Source organism: Panthera uncia, chromosome F2 (genome assembly GCF_023721935.1).
Source record: "Panthera uncia isolate 11264 chromosome F2, Puncia_PCG_1.0, whole genome shotgun sequence".
In the NCBI taxonomy this organism is placed as follows: domain Eukaryota; kingdom Metazoa; phylum Chordata; class Mammalia; order Carnivora; family Felidae; genus Panthera; species Panthera uncia.
In genome coordinates this window covers 16148322-16173197 of record NC_064812.1, presented here as the reverse complement: position 1 = coordinate 16173197, position 24876 = coordinate 16148322, and the positions used below count along the sequence as shown (strand labels likewise).

The 24876-nt window shown below is 44.7% G+C and overlaps 1 protein-coding gene across 1 annotated transcript in view; it reads left to right on the top strand.

Annotated features, from left to right (window-relative positions):
- The window catches only part of FER1L6 (fer-1 like family member 6), a 140637-nt gene that overhangs the window by 11339 nt on the left and 104422 nt on the right, over positions 1-24876 (top strand). The window contains exons 6-12 of the mRNA XM_049633507.1: positions 3254-3332; positions 4819-4975; positions 5568-5754; positions 7413-7605; positions 15162-15514; positions 21006-21114; positions 21875-22058. Of these exons, the coding sequence (XP_049489464.1) occupies positions 3254-3332; positions 4819-4975; positions 5568-5754; positions 7413-7605; positions 15162-15514; positions 21006-21114; positions 21875-22058 (1262 nt within the window). The remainder of the gene's footprint in view (positions 1-3253; positions 3333-4818; positions 4976-5567; positions 5755-7412; positions 7606-15161; positions 15515-21005; positions 21115-21874; positions 22059-24876) is intronic.

Below are 24876 nucleotides of genomic sequence, written 5' to 3'. Positions count from 1 at the left end.
GGAACCACATATATCAGTGATGCTGGATCAGAGAATGTGATTTGGAGCAAGTGGTTGCCATCAGGCTTCTTCATAGCTGCCTGAGAGTAGACTTTAGGACCTGCTCATGTGGGGTCGTGTCTGCTGCATAGACCCTTCCTCAGCCCTGCGGAGTGAATTCCTGCCTCCACAGATCATGTCTAAACAGCAGAGATAGAGAAGATTCTTGGTCTGGCCAATGACGCCTTACGAAGGTGGTCCACCATACGGAGGGCATGAATGGGAAGGGAAGGTGCCCGTGCTGAAGCCGTACTCGCCCAAATGAGAGAGCACGGGGGCCAGACGGAACTCACGCCAACCTCACGCCACTCACTAAAGAGACAGAGAGACCAGCGGGTGACAGACTGCATCTATCTCACCCCTCTGAGAAATCACTGCTTCTCCCAAGAAGAGGGTAGCATGGTTATGCATCCCTGAGAGAGGCGGGGTGGGTGGTACAAGGGTTAGTGCTCTCCTCCTAATGGTTCTAAAAGGACAGACCCTGTACTTTATGTGACAATGCAAGAAGCGTGGAGAATGGGGAAATGTTTTCCTCCACAGTGACACCAACTCTAATCAGAATTTTAAGATGGCAAAAATTGTCTCAGGGACTTCCTTGCCTGTCCTTGTCACCCACATATTCTATTCTATTCTATTCTATTCTATTCTATTCTATTCGTATCACATCATATATTTGATATTATATGTATGCACAGTATTATATGTATAACATATATAAATACTGCATTAAGTCTTAGGTAATAGTGGAATTATTATATTCTCTTTCTCAGGGGCACTTGAAGAATGTGACTCTTGAAGAATGAAAAGTTGTCAAGAGCCAAACATTCTTAATGTGAATTTCAGGCATGAGGACAAGTGTTGCAGAAGATATTTCAGGACCTGGGGCACGGCCTAAGACTTTGTTACATTGCATAGCTCAGGCGACCATCTGTTTGTGAGATGGGCAGTGTATGTGGGTCCTAAGGAACTGTCTAGATTTCAGACAAACAGTGACTAGCTAGATTTTTATACCGTAGCATAGATAAGGGTCATGACTGTCTGTAGGACAGTGGATTTTTAGACCGAGGACTAAAGCTGGTATTGCCTATCTTTGTTCCTCTAGCTTGGAAGAAGAGAATACTTTGGGCTCCCTAGATGACCCTTAGGGACAGAAACCAAAGATTTTACAGGGAAAAGTCCCTTGGAAGGGAGTGTTTAATACAAGTTTTTGGCTAGTCCATGGACTAAAAGTCAATGTGCCCCAACAACATTGGACACGGGGGACGAAGGAGGGAGTGCAGTAAGCAGGGGCTATTGGGATGGCCAGGCTGTGGCAGACCTTGGTGGTGCTAAAGACCATCTTCCCTTGACAATCGGCCCCTGGCATGCAAGGCCCCAGCAGTCTGTGTGTGCCACTCCCTGAAGTCCTGGTAATCTAATGCTTGACCACACCAGGCTTCCCTGGCCCTAAGACTGGGTGGATGGATGATTTGAAGAGGCCTCCTGTGTTATTTAAAGACACTTTAAACAGGCTCTTGCTTCCCATCATCCCATCAAGCCCACAGGGACCCAGATGCCTTTGACCTGAGAAGAGAGCCTGAGTCAGGCTTGTGTTCTTGCTTGGGCCTTTGGGAAGCCACATTAACAACTGCAAGCATAGGAGGTTTGGAGTGAGCTTTGTATGTGTGGCCTTAAATAACTACTCCCCTGGAGCCAAGCTGTCTTCGCTTCCCCTCAGTTATCTTAACTCGCTTGTAAAGTTTGGGCAAGGGAGCAAGGGTGGAAAGGGAGATGGGAAGGGCTGTCATTTCTTCATTTCCTGAAGTCCATTGAATTGATTTATTCTTATTGCCTCTGCCAAAGGGAGCTTAGAAACCACAAAAGTCTCCTATTCATATACATCATTCAGTCAGTGAATCATTCATTAATTCACTGAATGTTTATTGAACACGTATGATATTTTTTTATTTTTTTTTTTATTTATTTTTGGGACAGAGAGAGACAGAGCATGAACGGGGGAGGGGCAGAGAGAGAGGGACACACAGAATCGGAAACAGGCTCCAGGCTCTGAGCCATCAGCCCAGAGCCCGACGCGGGGCTCGAACTCACAGACCGCGAGATCGTGACCTGGCTGAAGTCGGACGCTTAACCGACTGCGCCACCCAGGCGCCCCTGAACACGTATGATAAACAAGGCCATGCATGTGGTGGGTAGGACAAAGTAGGAAACTGTCTTTGATTTAAAGAACTCAGAATGTCATAGAAGGAAGCCCAGAGGCCATCTAGTCTAACTAGTAGGAATCCCTCTCACCACCTCCATGACATGGGGTTTTGGTGCACTGCGTGGTTATAGCCAGTGATGGGAGGTCACTATCTCCAGAAAAACCTATTCATTGCCAGAAAGTTCTGTTATACAAACTGTCCTTATAGTGAGCTGAGTCTCTCCTTCTGTGACTTGGAAACCACATGGGGAACTTACTCCCTATTATAGATGGCAGGATTTCCAAGATTGGAAAACATTTAAGTTACCATTACCCCTTCTCCACACCCCCGGTTTTCTCTTTTCTGAGTTGAAGGTTAAATTGCTCCTGCTTCTTCAGTAGTTTCCCATTCAGCGTGCCTCCTGGACCCGGTGTCAGCTCTGCTGCTTTCCTTTAGAACTTCTGCATCTTGATAGCACTGCATTACAGTGTGTTGCTGTAACCAGCCAGGTACCCTGCTGACTTCGGATCCGATAAAATATTGAGGATGACCACTTCCCTTGTTCTCACTATTGTACTTCTCAAAGCAATATGTGATGAGTTCTCCGAGCAAGCTGTGAGCAGAGTGTTATGAACGTTTAGGGGAGAAAGAGGACTTTCAGCTGAGGGGGATCAGGGAGGGCTGCTTGGAGGAGGGAATATTTGCTCTAGACATTGAAGGATGGGTAGAGTTTCAATAGGCACAGATGGGTTGTACTAGAGCTTACTTTGGCTTAAAAAATACTTTTCAAGACAGTGAGATTTGTTAGATGTCCTTTGCTAGCTGAAAACCTGCCAGGAGGAACAGGTACAGGTGAGATAACTTCCGGCTGCCCTTTTCACTTGATGACCAAATGTCATTGTGCTCCAGATGAGTGAAGGCCAGACAAGTGTCAAGGTCTAGAATCCTCGCTGAGGTATCACGAACCCATTTCACAGATTTATCCTCAAAGAGAAATCTAGTGCGGCTGGACTCACTGCTCCATCTCTCCTCAGGTCTTTCACCACAAGCTGATAGGAAGCATACTGATCGGTTCCTTCAAAGTAGACCTGGGGACTGTGTACAACCAACCTGGTAAGAAAGCGTCGCTTCCCCATCTCTCCCTTACTCATCTCCAGTTTACCGCACCCGGAGGTCAACTCATTCATTTGCCCGTCCACTGACCCATTCATTCAACAGTATGACACTGACCCATTCATTCAACAGTATCAACACCAATTACACAATTGGAGCAACACCTGGCTCTTTTCCTCAAAGTTCACAGTCTAATTGCAAAATTGTCTTTTATGTCCACATTTCTGAACAGTTCTCCCGCCAACAAATTCGATCTCATTTACTGCTGTGAGGCAGACACAGGAAAGGTGACACACAGGAGTTCCACATTTGGACTCTGGAGCCAGATGACATAGCTTCAACTTTTTTTTTTTTAACGTTTATTCACTTTTGGGAGACAGAGATGGAGCGTGAGCAGGGGAGGGACAGAGAGAGAGGAAGAGAGGGAGACACAGAATCTGAAGCAGGCTTCAGGCTCTGAGCTGTCAGCACAGAGCCTGATGCGGGGCTCGAACCCACGAACTGCGAGATCACGATCTGAGCCAAAGTTGGACGCTTAAATGACTGAGCCATGTAGGCACCCCTATGGAGCCAGATGGCTTGGCTTCAAATACCACCCTGCTGTTTCTGGTTGTCCAACATTGGGCAAATGACTTGACTTCTCTGCATCTCAGTTTCCTCATCTGAGAAAATGAAGATAAAAATAGTGCCTCCTTTCTGGGGTTGTTGCATGCCATATAAGGATTTGCTATGATAATTCTTATCCCTGATTTATAGAAAGTGAAACTCAGAGAAGGCAGGTAATTTGTCCAAGGTCAGGAGTGGATAAGTAACTGGGCCATCAACAAATACAGATCTTTTCTTACGAGGCCCCTTCTCTTCAAAAGTAGTTGCAACTCACATGAGCCCAGGGGGCCAGGCCTTGGGTAGAGTGCAGTGGGTTAATATGTTAAGGGGTGCTTCAGGCTGTGGGGAACAGGAGGGCTCACAACCCACAGTGGCTACTCAGCTCCTTTACCACCTGCTGACATGTGGAAATGTGCATTCTGTATTGGCAGATCTAACAGTTTTTTTCAGATAAGCCAGAAGTCTAGATTTTGTAAGAGATATTAAAGTTTGGATTGACAGTGTAGGCCAAACAAAAAGATCCACGAGTCACATTTACAGCCTGTGAAATAGTACTGACTTCTCTACTCCATTCATGTCCTGTCATAGCCGTTCATAGCCTGTCAGAGCTAGGAACCTGTCCAGGCAATTAGCACTGGGTTGGAGGCTTTCCAAATACCTGTGGCAGGTTGGAGAGAAAGACAGAGAAGAAGGTGGGAACAAAAGGAGAGGAGGGAAGGAGGGGAGGAGCGGAAGGAGGCAGCACGAGGCTGGGGAATACCCTGATGAGCTGCCCCCTCCAGGGAACAGAGCTTGGGAGGCCTTGCGTGTGGGATGGAACTGGCTGCACCTGCTGGGTCCAGCCGTGCAGGGTATCTGAGCTGTCAGGATGCTTTTACAGGTCATCAGTTCTGTGACAAGTGGGCCCTGCTCACAGACCCTGGCGACATCAGGACGGGCATGAAGGGGTACCTGAAGTGTGACATCAGCGTGACTGGGAGAGGCGACATCTTAAAGACCAACCCCAAAACCTCCGATGCCGAGGAGCAAATAGAAAAGTGAGGCGGGTCTATCCGGGGCCACTCAAGACAAATGAATGATATGCCCGAAGTTGATCTGTCTTTCCCCTCCCTCCCTCCCTTTCCTGGTGGGTACATGAGAATTGCCAAATTCGTGCCTTGTCCACCTGGGATTCTACTCTCTCAGAGGCACCAAGATGTGTCTTATCAGCAGTGTCACTAGCCTTTGGGAGATCAGCTTCTAGGACAAGGACAGCCTGTCTCCCCATAGAGATAAACTGTTCTTGAGTTTATCCTATTTATCTGGATTTGGTTGATTTTTCTTTGAAGGAATTATACTTTCAACCACTGGTTTATGAAATGGGAAGACTTAATGCACTTCTTTTAAGGTGTGGTGTGGAAGATGGTGTTTACTCTATAATTTGAGGACTGGAATGAGTTTGCTTTCACTGTTTTCATATCCTTTGCTGCCACTTACACCACAAAGAAAACTCATTTTAGCGATGAATCCTGATCTTTTCAGTATTTTCTCCTATATCAGGATCCTTCTTTCTACGTCCAGATTGCTTCCACTTTTTCTGTTCTTTCAAGTGAGAGAGCTTTTTATTTTTTGTTTTTGTTCCCCCTCAAGGAACCTCTTGATCCCTCAAGGGTTTCCATCAGAGAGACCCTGGGCCAGATTCTATGTGAGACTCTACAAAGCAGAGGGGTTGCCTAAAATGAACTCCAGCATCATGGCGAACGTCACCAAAGCATTTGTGGGTGACAATAAGGACCTTGTGGACCCCTTTGTGGAGGTCTCCTTTGCTGGGCAGATGGTAAGGAAACATCGTCACCAACAACGGCAAACCCAGGCCAGAACTCCACTCTTTCCCCAGGACATTTCTAGTCAAATGAAATTAAGTTAAAATAAAAATTAGGAAGTGCCCTGCGAGAGAAAGCTTGTCACAAAAGGCATTGAATCATGTGGCAGGTAAGTGAGAGGGTGACCCACTTACTCTCTATTTGAGATCATAGAGAGGAACTATGGGGTATTATGATTTAGGGCCTAGGCAGACAGACCTCCTTCCTCACCTCTGGCTATTCTTCGAGCTGTTACCCAGGCTCTGTAGCATTGCCATCTGCCTCCCAACCTGCTCCCCAGGCTTCCCAAGTAGTCCTTGTCCTCTGTAAGCCTGGACATCTCTGTTCTCTGTTGTTCCCTACTCAAGAGCCATTGGAAGTACCAGGGCCTAAGCACATGGTCACAGCTTAATCCTTGTTGGCTGGACATTGAAGCTTCAGCTGGCACATATGGTGTCTCTATCCTTACAATATATGCTACCCTAACCCTCCTCTTGGCAGGGTGAACACTGGAGTATTTTTTACCTGAACCCCTTGACAGTCCTATAGAACATCACCTCCATTTTTATGATGAGGAAACTGAGGTCCAGATGGGGGAAGTGCACAAAGCCCTTATAAAAGCCTTTTTCTAAGACACAAACTCAGGGTCTAACTATATCTGCTGCATTCCTAGAGATGCATGGAACAAGTTATGTTCATAACATGCATGTTGGCTTGATCTTGTAATCTTGTGATTACAAGGACTTCCAGAGGGCAGGACCCACCATTATTCCCTTTGTCCCTGATGCCTGGCATGGTGTCTGGTGCGGGGTAGGACGTCAGCACAGTATTCCTCCCTTATCTGTGGTTTTGCTTTCTGTGGTTTCAGTTACCCATGGTCTACCATGGCCTGAAATTATTAAACGGAAAATTCCAGAAATAAATGATCAATGAGTTTGAAATTGCACACTGTTCCAAATATCGTGTTGAAATTTCGCGCTATCCTGCCCCATCCTACCCAGATGTGAATCATCCCTTTGTCCAGTGTATCCACACTATTGTTGGTCACTTAGTAGCTGGCCAGGTTATCAGGTCCACTGTGGTGTTATGGCAGTACTTGAGGTCAAATAGCCTTATATTACTTAATAATGGCCCTTGGATGCAGGAACAGTGATCCTGGCAATTCGGATACACCAAAGAGAAGCTATAAAGTGTTTAAGCGAAAGTTGAAAGTTCTTGACTTAATACTAAAAGGAAAGAAATCATACGCTGAAGTTGCTAAGATCTATGGTAACTTTTATTAGGGTATATTGTTTTAATTGTTCTATTTTATTACCAGTTATTGTTGGTAATCCCTTACCGTGCCTTATTTATAAATTAAACTTTATCATAGGTATGTACATAAAGGAAAAAGAGTGCATCTCAGGTTCTGTCTGTGGGTTCAGGCATCCACTGGTGTCTTGGAATCCATTCCCCCGTGGGTAAGGGGAGGCTACTATAATGTTCCTGGGTACAACATATTTCCATGGGTATCGGGTGGAAGCAGGTTCATTATGTCTGGCAACTTGGTTTGCCAGTTGGCTTGAAGTCAGGTCAGGTCAGTGACATCTTTCATTTCCTTCAACAGCTCACATCCTGCTCGCTTTGTTTTTAGGGGCGAACTACAGTGCAGAAGAACTGTGCTGATCCTGTGTGGCACGAACAGGTGGTCTTCAAGGAAATGTTCCCTCCTTTGTGTCGGAGGGTAAAACTCCAGGTGTGGGATGAAGGCAGCGTGAATGATGTTGCATTGGCCACCCATTTCATCGACCTGAAGAAAATCTCCAGTGAACAGGATGGAGATAGAGGTAAAGCCTCATCTGTCTGACTTGGAAATGAGGCCACAAAATAATTGGTTTGAAGCCCTCATCGTTAAAACAAGAGGATTGGAGCAGGCAGTGTGGTAGGCACTTGTAAGCTCTGTGTGGTTTGTGGTTTGGGTTTAGGGCAGTAGGTCGAGCCGGGCTGTGGGAGCCAGGAGGCTTGGTCCTGGTCCCAGGTCTTCCACGAACATTGCTGTGTGGCCTTGAGGAGTCACTCCCTCTCTTTGGGCCTTAGGTATCTTAAATGAAAAATGAAGGGTTTAGATTAGATCAGATGTTGACAGGCTATGGTCCATGGGCCACATCCAGCCTGCCAAATATCTTTGTATGGCTCACAAGCTAAGAATGTTTTTTTTTTCAACATATGAAGTTTATTGTCAAATTGGTTTCCATACAACACCCAGTGCTCATCCCAAAAGGTGCCCTCCTCAATACCCATCACCCACCCTCCCCTCCCTCCCACCCCCCATCAACCCTCAGTTTGTTCTCAGTTTTTAAGAGTCTCTTATACTTTGGCTCTCTCCCACTCTAACCTCTTTTTTTTTCCTTCCCCTCCCCCCATGGGTTTCTGTTAAGTTTCTCAGGATCCACATAAGAGTGAAACCATATGGTATCTGTCTTTCTCTGTATGGCTTATTTCACTTAGCATCACACTCTCCAGTTCCATACATGTTGCTACAAAGGGCCATATTTCATTCTTTCTCATTGCCACGTAGTACTCCATTGTGTATATAAACCACAATTTCTTTATCCATTCATCAGTTGATGGACATTTAGGTTCTTTCCATAATTTGGCTATTGTTGAGAGTGCTGCTATAAACATTGGGGTACAAGTGCCCCTATGCATCAGTACTCCTGTATCCCTTGGGTAAATTCCTAGCAGTGCTATTGCTGGGTCATAGGGTAGGTCTATTTATAATTTTTTGAGGAACCTCCACACTGTTTTCCAGAGTGGCTGCACCAATTTGCATTCCCACCAACAGTGCAAGAGGGTTCCTGTTTCTCCACATCCTTGCCAGCATCTATAGTCTCCTGATTTGTTCATTTTGGCCACTCTGACGGCGTGAGGTGATATCTGAGTGTGGTTTTGATTTGTATTTCCCGGATGAGGAGTGATGTTGAGCATCTTTTCATGTGCCTGTTGGCCATCTGGATGTCTTCTTTAGAGAAGTGTCTATTCATGTTTTTTGCCCATTTCTTCACTGGGCTATTTGTTTTTAGGGTGTGGAGTTTGGTGAGCTCTTTATAGATTTTGGATACTAGCCCTTTGTCCGATATGTCATTTGCAAATATCTTTTCCCATTCCATTGGTTGCCTTTTCGTTTTGTTGGTTGTTTCCTTTGCTGTGCAGAAGCTTTTTATCTTTGTAAGGTCCCAGTAGTTCATTTTTTCTTTTAATTCCTTTGCCTTTGGGGATGTGTCAAGTAAGAAATTGCTACGGCTGAGGTCAGAGAGGTCTTTTCCTGCTTTCACCTCTAGGGTTTTGATGGTTTCCTGTCTCACATTCAGGTCCTTTATCCATTTTGAGTTTATTTTTGTGAATGGTGTGAGAAAGTGGCCTAGTTTCAATCTTCTGTATGTTGCTGTCCAGTTCTCCCAGCACCATTTGTTAAAGAGACTGTCTTTTTTCCATTGGATGTTCTTTCCTGCTTTGTCAAAGATTAGTTGGCCGTACGTTTGTGGGTCTAGTTCTGGGGTTTCTATTCTATTCCATTGGTCTATGTGTCTGTTTTTTGCCAATACCGTGCTGTCTTGATGATTATAGCTTTGTAGTAGAGGCTAAAGTCTGGGATTGTGATGCCTCCTGCTTTGGTCTTCTTCAAAATTACTTTGGCTATTCGGGGCCTTTTGTGGTTCCATATGAATTTTAGGATTGCTTGTTCTAGTTTCGAGAAGAATGCTGGTGCAATTTTGATTGGGATTGCACTGAATGTGTAGATAGCTTTGGGTAGTATTGACATTTTGACAATATTTATTCTTCCAATCCATGAGCATGGAATGTTTCTCCATTTCTTTGTATCTTCTTCAATTTCCTTCATAAGCTTTCTATAGTTTTCAGCATACAGATCTTTTACATCTTTGGTTAGATTTATTTCTAGGTATTTTATGCTTCTTGGTGCAATTGTGAATGGGATCAGTTCCTTTATTTGTCTTTCTGTTGCTTCATTGTTAGTGTATAAGAATGCAACTGATTTCTGTACATTGATTTTGTATCCTGCAACTTTGCTAAATTCATGTATCAGTTCTAGCAGACTTCTGGTGGAGTCTATCGGATTTTCCATGTATAATATCATGTCATCTGCAAAAAGTGAAGGCTTGACTTCATCTTTGCCAATTTTGATGCCTTTGATTTCCTTTTGTTGTCTGATTGCTGATGCTAGAACTTCCAACACTATGTTAAACAACAGCAGTGAGAGTGGACATCCCTGTTGTGTTCCTGATCTCAGGGAAAAAGCTCTCAGTTTTTCCCCATTGAGGATGATGTTACCTGTGGGCTTTTCAGAAATGGCTTTTATGATCTTTAAGTATGTTCCTTTTATCCCGACTTTCTCGAGGGTTTTTATTAAGAAAGATTGCTGAATTTTATCAAAGGCCTTTTCTGCATCAATTGACAGGATCATATGGTTCTTAACTTTTCTTTTATTAATGTGATGTATCACATTGATTGATTTGCGAATGTTGAACCAGCCCTGCATCCCAGGAATGAATCCCACTTGATCATGGTGAATAATTTTTTTTGTATGCTGTTGAATTCGATTTGCTAGTATCTTATTGAGAATTTTTGCATCCATATTCATCAGGGATATTGGCCTGTAGTTCTCTTTTTTTACTGGGTCTCTGTCTGGTTTAGGAATGAAAGTAATACTGGCTTTATAGAATGAGTCTGGAAGTTTTCCTTCCCTTTCTATTTCTTGGAATAGCTTGAGAAGGATAGGTATTATCTCTGCTTTAAACGTCTGGTAGAACTCCCCTGGGAAGCCATCTGGTCCTGGACTCTTATTTGTTGGGAAATTTTTGATGACTGATTCAATTTCTTCGCTGGTTATAGGTCTGTTCAAGCTTTCTATTTCTTCCTGATTGAGTTTTGGAAGCGTGTGGGTGTTTAGGAATTTGTCCATTTCTTCCAGGTTGTCCAGTTTGTTGGCATATAATTTTTCATAGTATTCCCTGATAATTGCTTGTATCTCTGAGGGATTGGTTGTAATCATTCCATTTTCATTCATGATTTTATCTATTTGGGTCATCTCCCTTTTCTTTTTGAGAAGCCTGGCAAGAGGTTTATCAATTTTGTTTATTTTTTCAAAAAACCAACTTTTGGTTTTGTTGATCTGCTATATAGTTTTTTTAGATTCTATATTGTTTATTTCTGCTCTGATCTTTATTATTTCTCTTCCTCTGCTGGATTTAGGCTGTCTTTGCTGTTCTGCTTCTATTTCCTTTAGGTGTGCTGTTAGATTTTGTATTTGGGATTTTTCTTGTTTCTTGAGATAGGCCTGGATTGCAAGGTATTTTCCTCTCAGGACTGCCTTTGCTGTGTCCCAAAGCATTTGGATTGTTGTATTTTCATTTTCGTTTGTTTCCACATATTTTTTAATTTCTTCTCTAATTGCCTGGTTGACCCACTCATTCGTTAGTAGGGTGTTCTTTAACCTCCATGCTTTTGGAGGTTTTCCAGACTTTTTCCTGTGGTTGATTTCAAGCTTCATAGCATTGTGGTCTGAAAGTATGCATGGTATGATTTCAATTCTTGTAAACTTATGAAGGGCTGTTTTGTGACCCAGTATGTGATCTATCTTGGAGAATGTTCCAAGTGCACTCGAGAAAAAAGTATATTCTGTTGCTTTGGGATGCAGAGTTCTAAATATATCTGTCAAGTCCATCTGATCCAATGTATCATTCAGGGCCCTTGTTTCTTTATTGACCGTGTGTCTAGATGATCTATCCATTTCTGTAAGTGGAGTGTTAAAGTCCCCTGCAATTACCGCATTCTTATCAATAAGGTTGCTTATGTTTATGAGTAATTGTTTTATATATCTGGGGGCTCCGGTATTCGGCGCATAGACATTTATAATTGTTAGCTCTTCCTGATGGATAGACCCTGTAATTATTATATAATGCCCTTCTTCATCTCTTGTTACAGCCTTTAATTTAAAGTCTAGTTTGTCTGATATAAGTATGGCTACTCCAGCTTTCTTTTGACTTCCAGTGGCATGATAAATAATTCTCCATCCCTTCACTCTCAATCTGAAGGTGTCCTCAGGTCTAAAATGAGTCTCTTGTAGACAGCAAATAGATGGGTCTTGTTTTTTTATCCATTCTGATACCCTATGTCTTTTGGTTGGCGCATTTAGTCCATTTACATTCAGTGTTATTATAGAAAGATATGGGTTTAGAGTCATTGTGATGTCCGTAGGTTTCATGCTTGTAGCGATGTCTCTGGTACTTTGTCTCACAGGATCCCCCGTAGGATCTCTTGTAGGGCTGGTTTAGTGGTGACAAATTCCTTCAGTTTTTGTTTGGGAAGACCTTTATCTCTCCTTCTATTCTAAATGACAGACTTGCTGGATAAAGGATTCTTGGCTGTATATTTTTTTTCTGTTCAACACATTGAAGATCTCCTGCCAATCCTTTCTGGCCTGCCAAGTTTCAGTAGAGAGATCAGTCACGAGTCTTATAGGTCTCCCTTTATATGTTAGAGCACGTTCATCTCTAGCTGCTTTCAGAAATTTCTCTTTATCCTTGTATTTTGCCAGTTTCACTATGATATGTCGTGCAGAAGATCGATTCAAGTTACGTCTGAAGGGAGTTCTCTGTGCCTCTTGGATTTCAATGCCTTTTTCCTTCCCCAGATCAGGGAAGTTCTCAGCTATTATTTCTTCAAGTACACCTTCAGCACCTTTCCCTCTCTCTTTCTCCTCTGGAATACCAATTATGCATAGATTATTTCTCTTTAGTGTATCACTTAGTTCTCTAATTTTCCCCTCATACTCCTGGATTTTTTTATCTTTTTCTCAGCTTCTTCTTTTTCCATAATTTTATCTTCTAGTTCACCTATTCTCTCCTCTACCTCTTCAATCCAAGCTGTAGTTGTCTCCATTTTATTTTGCAACTCGTTGATAGCATTTTTTAGCTCCTCCTGGCTGTTCCTTAGTCCCTTGATCTCTGTAGCAAGAGATTGTCTGCTGTCCTTTATACAGTATTCAAGCCCAGTGATTAATTTAATGACTATTATTCTAAACTCACTTTCTGTTATATTGTTTAAATCATTTTTGATCAATTCGTTAGCTGTTGTTATTTCCTGGACGTTTTTCTGAGGGGAATTCTTCCGTTTCGTCGTTTTGGCTAGTCACTGGAGTGGTGCGGGACTGCGGGGCACTTCCCCTGTGCTGTGGTGTATAACTGGAGTTGGTGGGCGGGGCCGCAGTCAGACCTGATGTCTGCCCCCAGCCCACCGCTGGGGCCACAGTCAGACTGGCGTGTGCCTTCTCTTCCCCTCTCCTAGGGGCGGGATTCACTGTGGGGTGGCGTGGCCCGTCTGGGCTACTTGCACACTGCCAGGCTTGTGGTGCTGGGGATCTGGGATATTAGCTGGGGTGGATCGGCAAGGTGCACGAGGGTGGGAGGGGCAGGCTCAGCTCGCTTTTCCTTTGGAGATCCGCTTCAGGAGGGGCTCTGCGGCCGGGAGGGAGTCAGACCCGCCGGAGGGATGGATCCGCAGAAGCACAACTTTGGGTGTTTGCGTGGTGCAAGCAAGTTCCCTGGCAGGAACTGGTTCCCTTTGGGCTTTTGGCTGAGGGATGGGCGAGGGAGGTGGCGCTGGCGAGCGCCTTTGTTCCCCGACAAACTGAGCTCTGTCGTCCAGGGGCTCAGCAACTCTCCCTCCCGTTGTCCCCCAGCCCTCCCGTTCTCTGAGCAGAGCTGTTAGCTTATAACCTTCCAGATGTCAAGTCCCGCTTGCTGTCGGAACATACTCCATTCGGCCCCTCCGCTTTTGCAATCCAAACTCGGGGGCTCTGCTTGGCCGCCGCCCCTCCGCCCCGGCTCCCTCCCACCAGTCCGTGTAGCGTGCACCCTCTTCCATGGGCCTCTCGTCTGCGCTTGGCTCTGGAGACTCCGTTCTGCTAGTCTTCTGGCGGTTTTCTGGGTTATTTAGGCAGGTGTAGGTGGAATCTAAGTGATCAGCAGGACACGCGGTGAGCCCAGCGTCCTCCTACGCCGCCATCTTCCCAGGATTCCAACCTTATGATATTTTAAGATTAGTTATTTTGAGAGAGGGAGAGAGAGAGAGAGGCATGCCCAAGTTGGGGAGGGGTGGCGAACAGGTCGGGGAGAGGAAGAGAGAGAATGCCAAGCTAGCTCCGTGTGGTCAGTATGGAACCCTACGCTAAGAATGGTTTTAACATGTTTAAATGGTCCAAAAATACCGTGCCTCCAGCTCAGTGATAGGAGCGCATGGTCAGGAGTATTGCAGGAAGGTGCTGCTGACTGTGCATTCAGAGAGCCAGGGAGGGAATAGAGAGTCCCAGCTAATTCATCAGTCAGGAGAAAGGACTTCTACTCTTTATTTGCAAAACCTAAATTAGCCGGTGATAACTTTCTAAATATCTCCCCAAACCCCTCCATACTTAAAATCCCAAGGCAGTCTTTCTCTGCATTACAAATCTGTGTTAATTGATAAATATACTTACGCACATATATGTCTGTGTATGTGTATATATGCACGTATATACTGAAGGCTTAGCTTAAGCAGAAGACAAGATTTACATGTTTTTTTTTTTTGCCAGTCACAGTGTGACACCATAGAAGAGCCTCAATAAATACCCATTGTTTAAGTCTCCATATCCTGGAAGGGTTTGCCATGGGATTGTTTTATGCAGAACACACATCCTGCCCACCTTCAGAATTTCTCAACTCGACGTTAACATGTTTTACTCCAACTTTCCAGGAACATCTTGATGGTATTCAAAGACAGGTATAAAAGTGTTTTCAAAATTAGACATCAGGGGCCATAAAATCTTTTTATCCCTTTTAACACAATATCTCTGCTTCTTAAAATTGACCCTTCTTTGGGATAAAATCTCTCTCTCTGCCTGACTCCTCTCCATGCCTCATCAGCCTGTTTTATGTGTTCTTGAAACGCAATGTAAATCTCTTTCTTAGCACTTACAAATATTTACCATTTAATATTCCTTTTTGCTCTCTTCTCCACTGGGCTGTGTGTTTAGCACCCACACAGTGCCCGGCACATGTTAGGAGTCAATAAATATTAGATGAGTGAATGAACCGACAGCGATGCATGTGGGCATTCATAGTATCATTACAGCTGTGAACACGTGTAAACATGTGCATGCAAGGACTAGAAAGAAATACAGCAAATATAGCAAAATGGCAATTGTGGCTCTTTTGGGGATGGGATATTCTATAAATATTTTCTCTTGTCTTTTCTGTATATTTTACATTCTACACAGGCATGCACAATGTTCATAAAGCAAGAAATAATCAACTTGCTTTACCGGGCAACTAAAGCTTGGTTTTTGTAGGCTTTCTACCAACCTTTGGACCTGCCTGGATTAATCTGTATGGCTCACCCAGGAACCACAGTCTGATGGATGACTACCAGGAACTGAATGAAGGCTTTGGAGAAGGTGTGTCGTTCAGGGGCAGAATCTTGGTGGAAATTGCTGTGGAGATCCTCTCAGGAGGGGCACAGGAATCTAAGTTTTCCAAGGCATTCAAGGAGCTCAAGTCATCTTCTAAGGACAAAGACTCCAAGTCTTCCAAAGGCTCCAGTAAAGACAAGGATGATAAGACCGATGGTGGAAAATCCCAGCAGGCTTCAGACAAGACCAACTCAACAGAGGTCGAGGTGGAAACTTTCGATGCACCCCCTGAGGTAGGTCTGAGCACTGCCCCTGTGAGGTGAGCCCAGAGTGGAAGCATCACCGGCCAGCTGTTCCCATGGGCCCCCAAAGGCATGCGCAGGTCTCCTTCTGCAATCCGCTGCCTCTTCCTGACACGTCCCAGTCATCTGCTCATCATAAGTTCCTCCAGTGTCCCCCCAACACACAGATTCCAATGGGAACCAAAGGAAAGGGAAATAAAAGTGTTCTAGGAGACCTGGTGGAAGTAGGTGGTGGGGAGATGGACTGAGCTCCACACATGGCCTCATTTTGTTCAGTTTGTTAGAATAGCATATGCTCTGGTTGTGAGGCATTGTGGGATAGGGAATGAAGAAGAGGAAGAGTGGGTGACAAGTTGGGATACAAGAACTTGAGAAACCTATTGCCCTGCCCAAGCCTGATGGGGGGGGGGGGCGGGAATCACAATTCAAAGGAATGCTTATTTCTGTGTATTACTCAATATTAAGCATGTTAGCATTTTTTCCAGCCTGCTTCTGTATGATGTGAAAGAGATCTGGGTCACCAAGATGAATACTAACTGTGAATATCCCCTCAACTGTTTAGATTAGTAAGAGTAATTTTTGGTTAAGCAAATGAAGGAACTTGTGTTTTGTCAGTAGCAGAAGTGAGTAGATTCCAGCTCTCAACTTGGATGATCTACCTCTGGGGGTGTATCTCTCAGGTCAACCGGACACTCACTTTGGGTGGGGAAGAGAGGCGATGGCTGGTCTGGGTCGGCTTAGCCCTGGTAGAGCCGCTTATTTTTACTGCTGGGATCCAATACATCTTCTTTTTTTTTTTTTTTTCCCAACGTTTTTTATTTATTTTTGGGACAGAGAGAGACAGAGCATGAACGGGGGAGGGGCAGAGAGAGAGGGAGACACAGAATCTGAAACAGGCTCCAGGCTCCGAGCCATCAGCCCAGAGCCTGACGCGGGGCCCGAACTCACAGACCGCGAGATCGTGACCTGGCTGAAGTCGGACGCTTAACCGACTGCGCCACCCAGGCGCCCCTTGGGATCCAATACATCTTAAGATACAGTGTGGGGGAGAGGTTGGAGCCCAGAGTTGGAAATCTTGGATATTGGTTCTATTCATGGCTCTGTTAGTAGCACCTCTCAATGTTTCAGTTTTCTCATCACCACAATGCGGTAGTAATAGTCTCTCTGTGATAGTCATCTCCTGGGGGTAAATGAGGGAGTGCCTGTAAAATGGTCAGCAGGGTTCTTTGCGCATACATGGTAGGCAGGCAATACATTTGCTGTTGCTGTGACCAGTGTTTCTATGGTTTGTTCCCACTACAAGTGGGCAGCTATTTAGAGCTCTCTACCCTGTTGTTTGGACTTACTTTGGGTATTTCGTGGACCTCTCCTGTTCTCCCTTATGAACTTGTATATTGGGAAATATTCTTTGTAAATGTGTACTGTCAGGTTGTTGTGTTTAAGATTGACATTGCCTTGATGTGATTGTATTTATGTGTATTTTTTCAGAGTATATGGAAACTTTGGAAATGACATTTTTTGGACTTGGCCAGAAACTGTGGGTACCTTAAGTAGCCACCCATGCCAATATCCCCTGTATCTGACGCCGTGGCAATCTTTCCTACTGTTGAGAGACCGGCCATTCTTTTCTAAATAGAAATTGCCAAGTAGGAAGGGCCTAATAGAAGATTTTCTCAACCCAAGTCAATATCTTGAAGATATTTTGCTAATACCACCTGAAAAAAAATTCTAGCTGAAAGCAAGGGCATCTGGGAATTCTCATAGAGTGTACATTTTCTACAAGGCCAAGGGCCCATCTTGGCTGTTGTGTAGAAGGAGGTAGGGAAGAGAAATTCAGGTCTCATTCAAACCCTTACTTTTCCTTCCTTCTCTTTTCATCTTTGCTTCTTGTTCGTGGTCAGTTTCTTGCTGGGTTTATTAGTTACCTTTCACTATATAACAATCACCCCCAAATTTAGCAACTTAAAACAAACATTTATTTTCTCTGCGGATGAGGAGTTTGGGAATACCTTAACTTGGTGGTTCTGGCTCCGAATTTTTCATGAGGTTTCAATCAAGATGTTGGCAGGGGCTGCGGTCATCTGACAGCTTGACTGGAGCTGCAGGATCTACTTCCAAGATGGCGCACTCACGTGGCTGTTGGCAGGAGGACTTGGTTCCTTGTTGGCTGTTGGCAGGAGGCCTCAGTTCCTCACCACATGGACCCTTCATTAAGTGCTTAGTGTCTTCATGGCAGCTGGCTTCCCCTTGAGTGGAGCAGGTGATCCAAGAGACAGCAAGGCAGAAACTTCAATGTCTTTTATGACAAAATCCCTAGAAGCCACACACTGATACGTATGACACATTCTAATTGTTAGAAATGAGTCACTTAAGCCCAGCCCACAGGGGAATTAGGGAGGTGAATTGGGCTCCATCTTTTGAGGGGAGGATTTTCCAAGAATTTGTGGACCTATTTTAAAACTACAATATTGGGTTTCTACCTTCCCCAGAGCCTCAATAGCCCAGAGCTCACCTTACCAACATGGTGAGGTCACCTTCTTATATCATCTTCTTGTTTAGCTCACCAGGGTCCTGAGCTCTTCTCTCCCTTGCTGCAGCCACGCTCTCATTGCGTACCTGGACAAATGAGATCCCATGATTCTGGTTTTTCCAACTTACCCTCATCACTATCATCAAAGCTTATCTCCCTATGCCAAGCTTTCACAGAGCATAGCTAATCTAACAGATGATGTGCTCATTTTTCTAAATTGTGTAAACACGTACTGAGTAGCTTCTTGTTTAAACATCATCCTCAATGTTGGTAGGAATACATGTAGAGTCTGACTCCATGGAAATTATGATACCGAAGGGGAGGTAAGATATACAAAATAAATGTACAGGAAATAAAAAGTGATAGGTGCAATAATGAGCTACAGGTAAAGTGCTGTTATTTCCTGGAGTGAGTGAAGTATAATAATTAAAATGCTGGGTTCCCAAGCAAGACAGCTGGATTTTAGATGTGGCCGAGTGGCGCAACCTCTGGAGAAACATCGCCTCTGAATCTTCGGGCAAGTGACTTAAGCTCCTTCTGCTTATTTCCGATAATAACCTCTACTTCCTAGGCTCAGTGAGGATTTAATGATTTAACATATGCAAAGTTCTAAGAACACAGCCTGGCACGTAGTAAGTGCTCAATAAATATTAGGCATATTTGGTAACTTTGAGCAGATATTTTAACCTTTCAGACTGCATTGTCCTCCTATTTACGCAAGTAGAATAAAAGCATCTCCCTCTTAGGGTGGTTATGAGAATTATATGAGATAGTAGGTAAAAGTCTTAATACCACATTTGACACGTACTAAGAGCTCAGTAAACATGACCGTCATCATTTTTTCCAGCTCAGGAATCAAGGTATGCTTCCAAAAGAAAGGACCGTTTGAGTTAGACCTGGAAGGATGGTTGGATTAAGAGATGAATTCTGGGGGCGCCTGGGTGGCTCAGTCGGTTGAGCAGCCGACTTCGGCTCAGGTCATGATCTCACGGTCCGTGAGTTCGAGCCCCGCGTCGGGCTCTGTGCCGACAGCTCAGAGCCTGGAGCCTGTTTCCGATTCTGCGTCCCCCTCTCTCTCTGACCCTCCCCCGTTCATGCTCTGTCTCTCTCTGTCTCAAAAATAAAGAAACGTTAAAAAAAAATTAAAAAAAGAAAGAGATGAATTCTGTCTGTCGACATACCACGAGTGCCATTTTTGTGGCGTTTGTGTGTATAGGCTTTATACAAGGTGCTCCATGTGGATGGTCTCATTTCTGCCTCTGTAGGTCCTATGACAAAGTTGGTTTCACAGACAGGGAAAATGACACCCAGGGAGTGGACATGACTTGCCTGAAGTCAACCAGCTAGGAAGTAGCAGCACTGGGATTTGAAGAAGGGTTCATCTGGCTAAGGAGGCTGCCATCCCTTTTCCAGTCTGCGTGGCTTACGTTCCCACCAGGTCTCCAAATCCTTTTTAACCTCCTCCCAGCGGGTAAACTTGGCCCCAGGAAGGTGAGATATGTGGCTCTATTATAGCCAGTGGATACAGTGGCGGCAGGTGGGAGGGGTGTGTGCTTTGTGACTAAGATCCAACATGGGGCCCCCACCCTGTCCAACATTTTCTGGTCAGTAGAAACATTTCCTCCTAAGCCCAACAGCAAGGAGGCTCCTGTGTGAAGGAAGGATCACCCTTTGAGACCTGTTGGCTCTCTGTGGGACAGGGCTCAGGGCTCTTGACTGAATGGGGCTCTTCAGCTCTAAAGCCACAACTGCTTCTTTTCCTTGGATGAACCTTACTGGTTTTTCCATGGAACGTAACCAATCCAGCTGCGAAACCAGGAAGCCCCGACCGTACGGCACTACATCCAGCCTCTTTGCTCAGAAACGTGATGCTGTGTCTTAGCTACATCTGCTCCCTGAACCATCAGCTTGTTCCGCATCAACAGGGGTCATCTCCAGACAGTGTGGTTACCTTGGCATGACTCCTGTCTTGTGACCTGTCATGGTCCTCTCTTCCACAATGTAGGCTCCTTGAGGGCAGTCTTGGTGGAGACCAGACCTCAAATCTTGGCTGGCTTTAACTTGCTGTGTGACCTGGGGAAGCCCCTTAGTCTCTCTGAGCTTTAGTTTATTTGGATAGAAGGCAGTTGGATCAGATGAACTCTAAAGCCCTTTTCAGTGTAAAAGCAGCTGTGATCCCGGGACTGAGCACCCTCATGCCGGGAATTGCAGTGCTGATAGCTCGTCCTGGAGGCACTGGATTGGCTGATGCTCGCGCAAGTACCTAGCCCTCCTGTCTCTTTCGTTTGGGCTTGTGTTGTTTGGGGAGTAAGGTCTGTCTTTGAGCAGCACCAAGGCGTTGGGTTAGCACATGTCGGAGCCCCAAGCGCATTGGGTCTGTGATCGGAATACTTGGGAAAGTCACTAAACCTAACCTTAAGTTTAGTCTCCTCAGTTTCCTTACCTATAAAATGGGAATGATCCAGATTTTGACCTCTCGAGGTTCTGAAGAGGAAAAAACATAATGTATGTTGTCATCCTGTATAATCCATAAAAAGATGCTCCAGTGTGAAGTTCTGATCCTGTGACTCTGTTTGTTTTCTAAACGGCTGTTCACCTGAAGGTGATTTCAGACCTGTGTTTTAACAATAGCACCACAGAAAGATGCACATACCGACCTTTGCCTTTAAAATAAAAAAAAAAAAAAAAGATTTTAATCGCAAGGTAGGAGCTCAGAAGGTTGAGATTACATCATTCTAGATAAATGGCTGGATTTGGATGTGTGATTTGTAGGTCCTGGTTCCTGCCTGTCTGATCAGTAGGGAAATGATGTGCCATTTCAGGCTAACATTGACATTCAGAAAATGCCTGAAATGCCTACAAATCACCCTGGACCAGTTAACATCACTAATTCAGCTTATTGGTAATAAAAAAATAGATCCAGGCCTGTATAATATTTTTTTCTTTCTATAGATTATACCAGAAAAATATGAGGAATTTTTACTCTTTGGAGCATTTTTTGAAGCTACCATGATTGACCGGAGGATTGGAGATAAACCCATTAGCTTTGAAGTTTCTATTGGTAAGTACAGATACATGCGGTGCTTGGCACATGGCATTGACTTTATACCTATTTCTTGAATAAATGAGCTAGTGTCTGACATGGAGCTGATAGAATTCTGGTGGAAGTTTGCACCTCAGAAAGAAATGAGTAATTCTTCGTTTACTCTAGCGTCAATATGTAAGGGATGGATTTATTTTCATACTTTAATAAAAGGACTAAGAGTATAGTTTGGATTCAGACAGACTTGGATTACTAATCTTGGTTCCATTACGCCTAGGCTCACTTAATTTCTCTGAGTCTCAGTTTCTTCATCTATAAAATGGGAATAATAATTCCTCATAGAGCTATTGCAAGAGTACAGTGAGTTAATACATGCCAAGTCCTGTGCATATTGTAGTTGCTTTTATTGTAACTCCCAAAGCTCTTCCTGGGTTGATGCACATCTGGGAAAACCTTTCCAAGAAAGAGCATTCTATTAGAGAATGGCTTGATTCATATTGGGAGCGTCTCCTTTACAGGAGCAGAAGGAAGTGGAGATGGAATCCAGGTAACTTGTGACTTGAGTAGTTTTTGCAAAAGAGAACATAAGATGGATGAAGGTGATGGCCCATCGTCATTGTCAATCTCATTTGTTTGGTCTGACTGTCATTCTTCCCACCTTCATACTGAGATCTTACTTCTCTGCCCTGCAAGGATATGACCGTGGATCCCCTAGGCCAAGTAGCCTGATTCTGCTTGTTGATACCTGGTCTCTCTCCCCTTGCTGCTGCCTCTATAGGTAATTTTGGGAACCTGCTTGATGGAGGGTCCCATCATGGGAGTAAGAAGAAGTCAGCAGAATCAGCTCAAGAAGACATCCTCCCATTGCTGCATGAAGGAGAAGGGGGTGCAGCCCATAATGGTGCCATCCCTGTGGTCTCCACCACTCACCCAGAGAAGCCACTTGTGACAGAAGGGAACAGGTAGGGGACACAGCAGTGCAGAGCATCCAGGGTTCTGACAGTGGGAGTCCGACCTGTTTCTGGGGCTGTTTGATTCAGTTCTTCCCTAAGATCAGAAACATCATTTTTATTTTATGGGAGCAAGGCACAGGCAAGGGCAACATGGTCAGTGTCACTGTACTGAATCTTTCGTGACATGTTGACAACTCTCCAAATGCTACATCCAGGTAATTCATCTAAGGGCAGGACAATGATGATGATGACTGTCCTATCTATAACTGTGAAGCATAACCAGGTAGGAAGGTCAGAATTTAACATTTCAATCCAAATCCTGTTAACAGTTACTATACTCATCTGAACTCTGTGCTATTATGTATATTTATTTTTGACAGAGAGAGAGAGAGAGAGAGAGACAGAGCATGAACAGGGGAGGGTCAGAGAGAGAGGGAGACACAGAATCTGAAACAGGCTCCAGGCTCTGAGCTGTCAGCACAGAGCCGGACACGGGGCTTGAACTCACAGACCGCGAGATCATGACCTGAGCCAAAGTCAGATGCTCAACCGACTGAGTCATCCAGGCGCCCCCATGAGCTCTGTGTTATTATGTAAACTCAACTCAGTGGGATTATTGGATACATCATTTCTTATCTTGTTTCTGCCACAGTCAGACTGAAGAACTCAAAAAACAACTGTCAGCCACCAAAAAAAAAAAAGACCATTTCAGAAAGCAGCTGGGGCATCTCCATGCACACTCACTGATCTTTAACCCACATAAACTTTCAGCATGCAAAGAGAAGTAAAATTCTAGAATTCTGTTGGAAGAAAGTGGTGTCAAGCACCAACCAAGTGATTTGTGAGAGGAAGGGGAAGTCACACACAGCGAGAGTCTTCTGTGTTCTGAGCCTTGGGCCATGAGGAAGAGCTTTAGGATCTCATCGGGTTCTCCTGAGAGAACATAGTACCCCCCCCCCCCCCGCCTTTGCCCGTGAGGAGATTGGAACATTGCTGGCGTTCATCACTCTCTCTGCTCTTCCCGACCTAGACACGGCTTTCCGAGCACTGTCAGGATCACAAGGACTCCACGTGCATTTCCCCAGATGGCCCTCTTCCCTGAGCATCAGATCCAGACACCCTCCACTTGGGTGTCCCAAAGTTGTTCACCAGGCTCATGGCCTTCCCAGACAACTTGGCTGCTCTTCCTATCTTTCCCATCTCATGGACTGGTCATCCCACTCTCTGAGTCCTCTGAACCACCAATCAGAAAGTTACCAGCTGTCCTCTTCCCCTTCCTTCCCGCATCTAGTCAGCAATGAAGTCTGGTAAAGTTTGGCTCTCAAGTATTTCTCGTATCGATTGTCATCTCTTTAATTTTGGCCATTGGCATCTTTGACCCGGATTATCCTAAAAATCTCCAACCTGGCTTGGATCTTCAAGAAATTCACCAGACTCTCTGTCAGAGCCAGTTACTCCCTGAACTGACATCATTCATTGGCTGCCTGTGGCTTTCAGGGTTATTTTCAGAGGCCACAGCTTGTTGCTTCAATCCCCATCTACTTCTCTACCACCGTCTCCAGTCACGCCCCAAACTCCGCCTTTCCTCCGGTCACACTATGTCTCTGATGGTTCTCCAAATGTGTCCTGCTGTTTGCTGCTTCTGGGCCTGTGAGGATGGTCTTCCCTCTGCCAGGCAATAAGCCCTCTCCTCAGAACTGTTGGCTCCCGTTACCCTTCAAGGTGAAGCCCACATTCCCTTCCCTGAATCCCAAGTCTGATTTGGATTTCTAGACTCCTTCCACCAAGCACCAATCACATTGCATTAAGGTGTTTTTACTTGTCTGTCTCCCTATTAGACTGTGGACACTCTGAGGGCAGGGACCGTGTCTTATTTACCTGTGTATCTGCTCCTTTCTAAAGCCTGGAACACAGTAAATCTTCATAAATGTTTTGGAATGAGTTAAGGAATTACTATACCTGGGTTTGCTACAAGGTACTATGGAGGCAGAGAGAGGAGGCAGGTAACTTACTTTCCCTGGGGAGGAGGTGAGGAGTTGAAAAAGGGCATAGAAAAGGTGACATCCTAAAAGGTGAGAAGGGGTTTAAGCAGTGAAAAGAGAGTATTTGGGACAAAAGTAAAAATAATCTTAATTATTCATCCCCTCATTTTTAAGTGTGCCCTATATTTTCTAAATCCTGTCCCTCCCATGGACCACCTTCTTTGGGATGTTTTTTTGCTCTCTGGCAGGCATAGTTAGTTGTAAACCCTCCTTTCCATACAGCAACGAGGATCCCAAACTTGAGATGGCCGTTGATGGCTTCTCTGTCTATTCTCAGAACTGAGGAGATCAATGAGTGATCTGAAATACTCAGAGGCACTCTGCATCCTTTCACTGGAACCAGGCAGTAAAAACCTCCCCACCTTGTTGAACTAGACCATTGGTGACTATGGGTGAGAATGTCAGGAGATCTAATGTGAGAATGGTTTGGGAGGAGATGAGAAGTCTCAAGGCACCCTTGGATGGACTTTATATTAGTGCTGGCCAGCGGGATCAAGGAGACCCAAATGAATCATGCTGACGTTTCCTGGGCTTTCCGTCTCTCAGAAATATTCCTCAGTCACTATATTGAGGCTCTGCCTACCTAGTGGCAAACCAGGGTGGCAGTAGCTAAATTGAAAGATCCTGTGTCTATACCACACCCATATGTGCATGCACACACACATGCTTGCACATGCACATGGTCACGCAGTTGATTTGTGTGTTGCTTTCATTAAAGTAAATTAAACTCCTTGTGTTTGGTCTGGGCTTTCCAGTTTTAGAAAGCACATGCATTCACCTACAAT